Source organism: Mobula birostris, chromosome 5 (assembly GCF_030028105.1).
Source record: "Mobula birostris isolate sMobBir1 chromosome 5, sMobBir1.hap1, whole genome shotgun sequence".
NCBI lineage: Eukaryota > Metazoa > Chordata > Chondrichthyes > Myliobatiformes > Myliobatidae > Mobula > Mobula birostris.
This window is the reverse complement of record NC_092374.1, coordinates 172856453-172868627: the sequence shown is the minus strand read 5'-3', so window position 1 is coordinate 172868627 and position 12175 is coordinate 172856453. Positions and strand designations below refer to the sequence as shown.

General features: G+C 47.6%; 1 protein-coding gene across 2 annotated transcripts in view; it reads right to left on the bottom strand.

Moving 5' to 3' along the window:
- The window catches only part of LOC140198044 (uncharacterized), a 176829-nt gene that overhangs the window by 39495 nt on the left and 125159 nt on the right, over positions 1-12175 (bottom strand). For both annotated transcript variants that reach the window (XM_072258884.1, XM_072258885.1), the window contains exons 30-34: positions 6403-6564; positions 6072-6242; positions 5247-5390; positions 1580-1705; positions 149-330 (exon numbers count right to left, since the gene is read on the bottom strand). In XM_072258884.1, coding sequence (XP_072114985.1) covers positions 149-330; positions 1580-1705; positions 5247-5390; positions 6072-6242; positions 6403-6564 — 785 coding nt within the window. The remainder of the gene's footprint in view (positions 1-148; positions 331-1579; positions 1706-5246; positions 5391-6071; positions 6243-6402; positions 6565-12175) is intronic.

Below are 12175 nucleotides of genomic sequence, written 5' to 3'. Positions count from 1 at the left end.
GTGTAGACTCGATAGGCCAAATAGCCTAATATTGCTCCGATAACGTGGTCTTTTAGCACATGCCCTCTAATCCAGGCAGCATCCTAGTGAAGCTCCTCTGCTCTCTCCACAGTCTCCATACCCTCAGAGTGGCTCCTGCCACACTCACCTTCTCACCCGGCATCCCAGGAAAGCCACTGATACCCGGCGGGCCTGGGATCCCCGGCATGCCTTTACTTCCAGGTTCTCCCGGTGATCCTGGTAATCCTGGCTTGCCTTTCTGTTGTCCTGGAGTTCCGGGAAAACCAGGTCTTCCTCCTTGGCCTGGGTAACCAGGCATTCCTTTACTCCCTGATGGAGAGGAGGAGAAGGACACAGATTGGCCAACAACAACACAGCTGCACTCATATAACCACCTTCACTTGGAGGAGCCTCACAGAGCGATTGACAGGAGCATTAACAAATGTCTGAAGTTCCTTGAAGTGAACCATCAGTACCACCCTCCCACAGAGTTACTGTCCCTCAGTACCACCCTTCCACAGTGTGACCCTCCTTCAGTACCACCCTTCCACAGTGACCCTCCTTCAGTACCACCCTCCCACAGTGTGACCCTCCCTCAGAAACACCCCTCCCAGTGTGACCCTCCCTCAGTACCACCCCCTCCCACAGTGTGACCCTCCCTCAGTACCACCCCCTCCCACAGTGTGACCCTCCCTCAGTAACACCCTTCCCACAGTGTGACCCTCCCTCAGTACCACCTCTCCTACACTGTGACCCTCCCTCAGTACCATCCTCCCACAGTGACCCTCCCTCATTACCACCCTCCCACAGTGTGACACTCCCTCAGTACCAACCCTCCCACAGTATGACCCTCCCTCAGTACCACCCTCCCACACTATGAACCTCCCTCAGTACCACCTCTCCTACACTGTGACCCTCCCTCAGTACCACCCACCCCACAGTGTGACCCTCCTTCAGTACTGCCCCTCCTACATGTGTCCCTCCCTCAGTACAACCCCTTGCACAGTGTCCCTCCCTCAGTGCCACCCCTCCCTCAGTGCCACCCCTCCCACAGTATGCCCCTCCCATAATGGAGTGCTTTCTTCTGCTTTGTTGAGTCCAGACATGGTCACCCCATTGCCCCCATTGTGGAAACTGAATCAGATCACATGGTAAATCAGAGCTCCCTGTCTCCTGTCTGCACAGAAACAGTATTTTAGGCTGAGAGGCTTGGATGCGAGTTAATATGGTTCAGACTTTTATTTTTATTTATTGAAATGCCGCGTGGAATTGGCCTTTCTGGTCCTTCGAGCTGTGCTGCCCAACAACCCCCCGATTTAATCCTAGCCTGTTTACAATGACCAATTAACCTACCAACCAATATGTCTTTGGACTGTGGGAGGAAGGCCACGCGGTCACGGGGAGAACGTACAAATTCCTCGCAGGCAGTGGCAGGAATTGAACCCGTGTCACTGGTCCTGTAAACCACTGTGCTACTGTGCCTGCCCCAATGGAACAAACCCATATGCACACGCACCCCGCCTCCCCCAAACAATGAAAAGCAGTTACTGTGGTTGTCGTATTTCAAAAAATGGCGTACCTCTGGGGCCAGTGAATCCAGGTCCTCCAGAGAAACCAGACTCGCCCTTGTCCCCCTTCACTCTCTTCATCATGTGTGGTTCAATGGGTGGGGGTGGGCCAGGGGGACCCCTGTCTCCTCTGTCACCTGTGGTCATCGAGAAAACACCATCAGCTCCCACTTGGCAAAGCCCCTTTGTCAAGGCCATTGGAACAGGTATGTAAAAGTTCAAACCAGTAGCCAGTTTATTACCATCACGTGTACAGTGAAAACTTTGCTTTATGTGCTTTTCTTACAGATCACTTCATGATAGAGCACATTTTGGCAGTACAGGGTAAAACACTAACAAGGATCATCTGCTACGGAGAGAGTGCAGTGCAGGTAGACAATAACATGCAAGGTCATAGTGAATTAGGTGGTGTGGTCAAGCATCCATCCCACTGTACTATTGAACTCTTCAATAAGCTCGTATCGGCAGCATGGGAACCGTCCTTGAGCCTGGTTGGACGTGCTCTCAGGCTTTTGCACCTTCTGCCCGACGGGAGAGGGGAGAAGAGAGAACCCCTGGGATGGGAGGGATCTTTGATTTTGCAGGCTGTGTTACTGAGGTGGGGAGAAGCGTAGATGAAGTCCGTGGGGGAGGCCGATGTGCTCTGCTGTGTCCACAATCCTGCAATTTCTTGTGATTATGGACCAGGCCAGATAGGATACTCTTGATGGTGCATCAATAGAAATTATTATTTTGCTCTCATTTTCCATCCCTAATTGCCCTCGAGGAGATGGGCTGAGCTACTGTCTGCGGCAGCCCTTCTGGAGAAGTGGTATTGTGAAGGTAGGGGGGTGGGAGGAGGGGTTTCCACTGTCACCCAGTGACAGTGAAGGAACAGTTCAGTGTGCACCTTGAGGGGAATCTGCAGGTGATGGTGGACCCCTGCTCCTGCAGTCCCTGACCTCGTAACGGAAGCCATGATTAGGAGATGCTGTGCTGCCGTCTAGACAAACGTGGGCAGTAAATGGAGCAGCGTGATGAGTGATGGGGTGGTTGAGCACTGAGGGTTTGCTGGTGGATTCAGAGACTCAAGCCCATTGTGTGGACCTGGACTCCCAGACACAACAGAGTAGTGAGGGAGGTGGGCTTACACACCCCTCTGATGAGCACCATTGTGTGCTGTAGGTTTGCAAACTTAGTTCAGTCAGCTCCTTGTGGACACTCCCTGGTGCTGCTGGACACACCAATGAGACCATGAGACGATAGGACAGAGAAGCAGAGTTAGGCCATTTGGCCCGTCGAGTCTGCCCCGTCATTCAATCATGGCTGATCCTTTTCTCCCCCCCTCAGCCCCACTCACCACCTTCTCCCCATAACCTTTGACGCCATATCCAACCAGGAATTGATCAAGCTCTGCCCTAAATACACCCAATGGCCTGGCCTCCACAGCTGCCTGTGGTAATAAATTCCACTAATTCACCACCATCTGATTCCACCATCCTCTGTGTCTGTTCTAAATAGACGCCCCTCTATCCTGAGGCTGTGGCCTCTCGTCCTAGACTCCCCCACCACGGGAAGCATCCTTTCCAAATCTACTCTATCTAGGCCTTTCAACATTCGAAAGGTTTCAATGAGATCCCCCCCTCATCCTTCTAAATTCCAGCAAGTATAGACCCAGAGCCATCAAACATTCCTCATATGACAACGCTTCCATTACTGAAATCATCCTCCTTTGAACCGTCACATCTTTTCATACCAAAACTGTTCGCAATACTCAAGGGTGAGGTCTCACCAGTGCCTTATAAAGCCTCAGCATCACATCCCTTCTCTTGTATTCCAGACCTCCTGCATTTTCCTTCCTCGCTACCAACTCTAATTGCAAGTTCTGCACAAGGACTCCTAAGTCCTTTTGTATCTCAGATTTTTGGATTTTCTCCCTGATTAGAAAAGAGTCTGCATAGTTATTTCTACTACCAAAGTGCATAACCATACATTTTTCAACATTGATTTGCCACTCTCTTGCCCATTCTCCTAATTGGTTTAAGTCCTTCAGCCTACCTGCCCTTCCAACAATCTTTGTATCACCTGCAAACTTCGCAACAAAGCAATCTATTCTATCATCTAAATCATTGATATACAGCATAAAAGAAAGCGGTCCCAATGCTGACCCTTGTGGAACACCACTAGTCATTGGTAGCCAACCAGAAAAGGATCCTTTTATTCCCATTCAATGCCTCCTACTTATCAGCCAATGCTCTAACCATGCCAGTAACTTTCCTGTAATACCATGGGCTCTTAACTTGGTAAGCAGCCTCATGTGTGGCACCTTGTCAAAGGCCTTCTGAAAGTCCAAATATACAACATTCCCTGCATCCCGTTTATCTATCCTACGTGCAATCTCCTCAAAGAATTCCAACAGGTTTGTCAGGCAAGATTTTCCTTTAAGGAAACCAATATGATTTTGTCCTATCTTGTCCTGTGTCACCAAGTACTCCATAAACTCTTCCTTAATAATTTACTCCAACATCTTCACAACCACTGAGGTCAGGCTAACTGGTCTATAATTTCCTTTCTGCTGCCTTCCTCCTTTCTTAAAGAGTAGAGTGATATTTGCAATTTTCTAGTCCTTTCCATGCCGAGTCCAACGATTTTTGAAAGATCATTACTAATGCCTCCACAATCTCTACTGCTACCTCTTTCAGAACCCGAGAGTGTAGTTCATCTAGGTGACTTATGTACCCTTAGGTCTTTCAGCTTTTTGAGCACCTTCTCCCTTGTAATAGTAACTGCACTCTCTTCTCTTCCCTCACACCCTTCAACATCTGACACACTGCTAGTGTCTTCCACAGTGATGACTGATGCAAAATACTTTAGTTCATCTGCCATCTTCTTGGCCCCCATTATTATTTCTCCAGCCTCATTTTCTAGCGATCCTATAACCACTTTCATCTCTCTTATTTTTTACATACACCACTTGAAAAAGCTTTCACTATCCACTTCGATAATGTTTGCTGGCTTGTAGTCGTATTTCATCTTTTCCTTCCTCATGATTTGGGTGTTCTCTGTGGGGTTTTAAAAGCTTTCCAATCCTCTGTCTTCCCACTAATTTTTACTTTGATGTATGCCCTCTCTTTTGCTTTTACATTAGCTTTGACTTCCGTTGTCAGCCCCAGTTGTACTATTTTGCCATTTGACTATTTCTTTTATTTTTGGAATACATCTGTCCTGCACCTTCCTCATTTTTCCTAGAAACTCACACCATTGCTGCTCTGCTGTCATCCCTGCCAGCATCTCCTTCCAATTTACCTTGGCCAACTCCTCTCTCATACCGATGTAATTTCCTTTACTCCACTGAAATGCTTTACTTTCTCCCTACCAAATTTCATGTTGAACTCAATCATATTGTGATCACTGCCTCCTAAAAGTTTTTTTTACCTTAAGCTTCCTAATCACCTTTGGTTCATTGCATAACACCCAATCTAATACAGTTGATCCCCTAGTAGGCTCAGCGACAAACTGCACTAAAAAGCTCATTCTCCTGGGATCCATTTCCAACCTGATTTTCCCAATCGACCTGCACTGTTACGACACCCACGGCTGCTGCCTGGACCATCCAATGATGTACGGAGATGGTTCACAGGGTGCTGTGGGGTCACTGATAGGCAGTGGTGTGGGGCAGCTTATGGGTCAGTAACTCACCTTTCAGTCCTTTCAGTCCTGGGAATCCTGCAATTCCTTTGTTTCCAGGAAATCCACCTTCGCCCTTCTGACCCCTGCTTCCAGGTCGACCTCTGAAGCCACTGACACCAGGAAAGCCCATGATTCCCGGTGAACCTTTCGCACCTGAAGGGATGAGTGGACAGGGTGAGTCAGAAGAGATGGAGCGGCAAGTAGCCAGGGACAAAGGACATTGGGGCCGCAGTGCATGGCAACCCCACAGGGGGCATGGTCACCACCCGTCTCCCTTCCTTCCACACAGTCTCTCCCTGACCATTCAGGTGCTCAACCGGGGGGGTTCTAAACACATGGTGAGAATCTCTGGTGCTACTACCCCATTGAGCGGTGTGTCCCGATCCAACCACCCTCGGGGAAAAGCATTCCTCAGATTCCGCCTGATTTGGCCATCATCTTTATCGCCAATCACCCAGACCCACTGAGGGAAACAAACCCAGCCTGTCATAGGACAAAGCAGCCTACCGTACCCACCCACCTGTTGTGTCAGAGAGTCATAGAAAAGTACAGCACAGAAACAGGCCCTTCAGCCCATCTAGTCCATGCTGAACCACTGAAGCTGCCTGCTCCCATTGACCTGCTCTGGGACCATATCCCTCCATACCCCTACCATCCATGTACCTATCCAAACTTCCCTTCAATGTTGAAAGCGAGCTCGCATGCACCAGTTACACTGGCAGCTCGTTCTACACAACCCTCTCAGTGTCCGTCACGGACGACAGTTTGGGGAACATCATATGTACCCTCTCCACCGCAGTCACATGCTACCAGCCATACCACACACACACTCACCCTTCAGCCCATCGAGTCCTGGCAGCCCATCTACACCATACGGAGCACTCGGCCCGGGAAAGCCTTGGTCTCCAGGGGGACCTATCTCACCAGGAACACCAGGTAGTCCTTTCATCCCAGCTGGACCAGGGGGACCTAGATCTCCACGGCTTCCTTTCTGACCCTGTTGACCTGCGGGCAGAAAACTGGTCAGAGGTGGGCTGAGGGGGCGGGGAGGGAGGGGGGGAAGGGAGGAGTTGTGAGGTGGTGTGATGGGGTGGTGGGAGTGAGGAGATGCCCATGGCAGGGACCAGGTTCTGGTTGAACCTCCCAGTGCGGGCTGAGGACTCACCCATGAATCCAGGTAGCCCTGGCACTCCCTGTAACCCTGGCTGTCCTGACTGTCCAATGGTACCAGGAGGCCCCTTTTCTCCGGGGAATCCTGCAGGTCCGGGTGCTCCAAACTGCCCTTGCTCCCCTTTGGGACCCGGTGGTCCCTGCCCTCCATCCGTTCCTGAGGAAGATAAACAAAATGGTTACATCATGATCTGGCATCGCAACTTCAACATGCAGCAAGGCGAGAAGTTGCCGAGAGACTGGACATCATGGGCACATTCCTCCCAGCATCAGTTGCATCAACTGGAGACGCTGCCCCAGGAAGGCAACATCCACTAACAAAGATCCCCAGCATCCGGGCCGTGCCATCTTCTCACAGCTACCATCGGGAAGGAGATACAGAAGCCTGAAGTACCACACCATGAGGGTCAGGAACAGCTACTTCTCTTCAACCATTTGGCTCTTCAACTAACTGGCACAATATTATCCCAGTGTAGAACACTTTGTGCATCAATGGATTTTTTTTTTTGTTCTGCGTTCTTTCCGGAAAAAAAATTGTTTATAAGTTATGTACAAGTAAGTTTTTCCACTGCACCTTAGCCCGCTGGTGGTGTAGTGGTATCAACACCGGATTTTGAGGTGAGTGGTCCAGGGTTCAAATCCGGTCGGCGCCTTGCACACTTTCCATTTGTGCTGGCTGAGCATTGAGCTAGCAACTTTGCCTCATAAAAACAGACAAATGCTAAGGAAATGGCAAAAAATGCCCTCTGAAGCACCACAAGGCAGGAAAAGGAACAACAACAACAACATACAGATGATAATAAACTCTGTCTGACTTTGAGAAAGCTCATTCTGTGAACATTGGAGCAGTGGGTTAGTCTGTCCCACACTGTTCAGTCCATATAGCGGAGGTTCACGAGGTTAATTCCCTGGATGGCGGGACTGTCATATGTTGAAAGATTGGAGCGACTGGGCTTGTATACACTGGAATTTAGAAGGATGAGAGGGGATCTGATTGAAACATAGAAGATTATTAAGGGATTGGACATGCTAGAGGCAGGAAACATGTTCCCGATGTTGGGGGAGTCCAGAACCAGAGGCCACAATTTGAGAATAAGGGGTAGGCCATTTAGAACGGAGCTGAGGAAAAACTTTTTCACCCAGAGAGTTGTGGATCTGTGGACTGCTCTGCCTCAGAAGGCAGTGGAGGCCAATTCTCCAGATGCTTTCAAGAAAGAGTTAGATAGAGCTCTTAATGATAGAGGAGTCAAGGGATATGGGGAGAAAGCAGGAACTGGGTACTGATTGTGGATGATCAGCCATGATCACAGTGAATGGCGGTGCTGGCTCGAAGGGCCGAATGGCCTACTCCTGCACCTATTGTCTATTCCACACTAGCCAGTCTGCCCTACACTAGTCAGTCACATGTGCGTCTGCCCTTGAAGTGATCAGCCTTTTGGCTCCTTCCACTTTCTCCAATCTCACGGGCACCCACAAGGCCCGCAGCTATGTCTGCCTTTTCCTTGGCTACGTGGAACAGGTCATGTTCCAAGCCTTCCTGGTAAAGCTCCCCAATTCTTTCTGCGCTACATTGACAACTGCATTGGTACTGCTTCACGCAATCATGCAGAGATCGTCAGTTTCAACAACTTTCCTCCAATTTCCACCCTGCCTTTTCTCCATTTCTGACACCTCTCTCCCCTTTCTCGATCTCTCTTTCCATCTCTGGAGACATACTGTCTACTGATATCTTTTATTGACCTACCAGCTGCCACAGTTATCTTGACTGTACCTCTTACCACCCTGCCTCCTGTGAAAATGCCATTCCCTTGTCTCAATTCTTTCATCCCTGCTTCATCTGTTCCCAGGATGAGGCTTTTCTTTCCAGAACATTAAAGATGTCCTCCTTCTTGCTCAGCCAGTGATGATGCCCTCATCCATATCTCCTCCATTTCCCAGACATCTGCCCTCACCCCATCTATCCGCAACAGGGAAAGAGTTCCTCTAGTTCACACGTAGACATGAGCACCTAGGCATGAGCCTTTACTATCCAGCACATCTTTCTCCGCAACTACTGCCATCTTCAATTGGATCCTGAAACACATCTTTACCAACTCTCCGCATGCCCCCCAGCTTTCTGCAGGGACCGTGCTCTCTGTGATTCCATTGATCATTCATCCCTCCCCACTAATCTCCCTCATGGCATTTATCCCTGCAAGCAGAAGTATTCCACCTGCTCATTCACCCCCTCCCTCAACTCCATTCAGAGCCTCAATCTGTCCTTCCAAGCGAGACAACACTTCACCTGCAAACCTGTTGTAGGTATCTACTGTATCCAGTGCTTCCTATCCAGCCTTCTCCACGCTGATGATAACCGATGTAGACTGGGGGTCTGCTTTGTTGAGCCTTTTCGCTCCTTCTGCAAACAGCAGGATTTCCCCGTGGCCAACTATTTTAATTCCATCCCCATTCTGACTGTCACAAAAACTGTGGGTCAACTGTCTAAGAAAAATAACAAGATGGCTTGAGTCGCAAAAATAGATTGAGGTGCTTTTATTTACAAAAGTAGTGGGAAAACAAAACAAAAACTTGGACGTCCACATCAAAACAATAAAAAAATGAAAAAAGATACTATATATATATATATATATATATATACATACAGCTTGCAATTGTCACCTGTCAGGTTAACAGCCACCCTCAGACTAAACACAAAAAAAAAACCCAAAGCCTGTCTGTCTGTGTCTTGTTTTACGGTGGTTGGCATCCAGCTTAATGGTGCATTACCGCCACCTTCTGCTCCGGAGTGTGCAATAGACGTACATTCTAAATCCCTTCACCCAATCACACACACACACACACACACACACACACACACACACACACACACACACACACACACACACACACACACACACACACACACACACCCTAACCTATCTTTGGCCATCCTAGTACCCTATTCCTGTTTATCCGTCATATCCTATAAAAAACCCCAGTACCCCTTAAGAAAGCTAAAAATACCCTAACCTGTGCTCTCTCACCCATGCCCAGCAATCCTTTTAATGTGAATCCCTGCACCCCCAACTCCCTTAATTTAATTCTCATCATCTCTCTCTGTATCCCATACTTTCTGCAACACAAAACTACATGTTCTACTGACTCCTCTTCCTGACATTCCTCACACAATCCTGCCTGGTGTTTCCCTATCATTTTCAATGTTTTGTTTAATGCACAATGCCCCAGCCTTAACCTAGTCCACACAATTTCCTCTCTTCTGTTTCCATTACCTACCCTAGTACCTGCAACACTTTTTTGTATTTGATATAAATGCCTCCCTTTCCCCTCCCTGTCCCATCTTTCTTGCCACATTCGGTTGACTTTTTCCCAGATTACACACTTAACCTCTGCTTTACTGATACTAATGTGCATTTCCACATTTTCTTTCTTTAACGCCCTCTTTGCCAACTCATCCACCCTCTCATTCCCCTTCACCCCTACATGTGCTGGAACCCATAGAAATTTTACCTGACCTCCCTGATTTGCAATTCTTGCAACTAACTGAAGGACTTCATAAAGTACATCTTGCCAACTGTTTGTGTGAAAAGACCTTAAACTGGCAAGAACTGAGGATGAATCTGAACATATGAATGCTTTGGCTTGTCTGGCTTTCTGCACCCATTGCAACGCAACCAACACTGCCAGCATCTCCACTGTAAACACCCCTAACTTATTAAACCCAAGGTTTATAACTGCTAAGCCCCTCCCCCTAGACCAACCAAAAGCTAATTAACTCAATTATCTTCCATTTCACACAATCTGAAACTCTACTGCCAGTTCTCACAATAAACACATATATCTCATTATAGGATTCACCATTTCCTGATTAAATAACTTAAATAAACCCCAAAACGTTACCACAAGATGAGTAATTAGGTAACATAACCCTTGACCCAATTAAAGATGGTATCCTCCACCATCAGCACACCTGTGCAGGTTGCTGCCGCCTCTATATGAGACAGCTCCATGCAGCAGCTCTGTTTCAGACCCAGTCACTATTACTGCTGGGGATGAGTGTTTTACCGAGTGCACCACGTGCCGTCCGTAATCAGTGACGGGCCTTCGCCACACTGTCCTATCAGTCCACGGCCTCCTCTACTGCCACAGTGAAGCCACTGTCAGGTTAGAGGAGCAACACTTCATATTTCACCTGGGTAGCCTCCAACCGGACAGCATGAACATTGATTTCTCTAACTCCCAGTAATTTTCCCTCTGTCTTTCCCTCTTCTTTCATTCCCCACTCTGGATCACCTCTTCTCTTCTCCTTACCTGCCCATCACTTCCCCCTGGTGCCTCTCCTTCCCTTTCTCCCACGGTCCACTCTCCTCTCCAGCCTTTTATTTTCCCCACCCACTTACCTTATCTACTTTTGCACACTGGCTGTTTGTCAGTCTTTACTTATTTATTGTTTGCATAAATTATATCGCATTTCTTTATTTTCCTGGAGATGCCTGAAAAAGTTAATCTCCAGACATTACACGGTGACATTTACATCCTTTGATGATAAATTTGACTTTAGCTTTGATGAAATGCCTGCAAGTAAGGGGATCTGAGGGAAGTATATGGTAACATACAAGACAAACTTTGATAATAAATTATAATTTAACTTTGACTTTGATGAAGAAAATAAAAGCTTCAGAGATGCCAGGAAATGAGGCAGGTTGGGTAAAGCATTTATTGAAAAGTAACTCTGGCATATTCTCATGAAAAGACTTCCTTCCAGCAAAGTCCCAACTCTGAACTATCATTCCTGCCCCCTTCAGCCCATCAGACCACTTGACCTTGTACTGCCGATCCGTAGCCTTTAAAATACCAGCTCCCACATAACTACAGTCAAAGGATGGGTTCGTCCCGTTTACAGATCCCCTGCACACTAATTGGCCCCCTTGACACTATCTACTGTAATATCACAGATACAGAAAGCGCAGACACAGCCCTTTGGCCCATCTTGTGCATGCTGACCACGATATCTATCTACATTAAACCCATTTGCCTAAATTAGGCACACTTTAGGAGAGAGATATACCAGTTGAGTAGAGTCACAACAACAACCTTGCACTCAAAGTTAGCAAGATCAAAGACCCGATTGTGGACTTCAGGATGGGTAAGACGAGGGAACACCACCAATCCTCACAGACGTATCAAATGTGGAGAAAGTGAGCAATTTCAAGTTCCCGGGTGTCAATATCTCTGAGAACTTAACCCAGATACAACATACTGATGCAGCTATAAAGAAGGCAAGACAGTGGCTACGTTTCATTAGGACCCTGAGGAGATTTTGGCTTGTCAACTAAAACACTCAAAAATCTCTACAAATGTACTGTGGAGAGCATTCTGACTGGCTGCATCAACCTCTGGTATTGGGGGGTGGGGGGCTACTACGCAAGATCAAAATAAGTTGCAGAAACTTGTAAAATTAGTCAGCTCTATCATGGGTACCAGCCTCCGTAGTATCAAAGACGTCTTCAAGTTGCGATGCCTTAGGAGGGCAGTGTCCATCTTTAAAAATCCCCACCACCCAGGACACGATCTCTTCCCACTGTTACCATTGGGAAGGAGGGACAGAAGCTTGATAACACACACTCAGCGATTCAGGAACAGCTTCTGCCATCTGATTCCTAAATGGATCCAGGAGCACTACCCCAATATTTTTTTGTTTCTGTTTTTTTTTTGCACAACTTATTTTAACTTAGCTATTTAATAGACATATCTATACTTACTGTAATTCA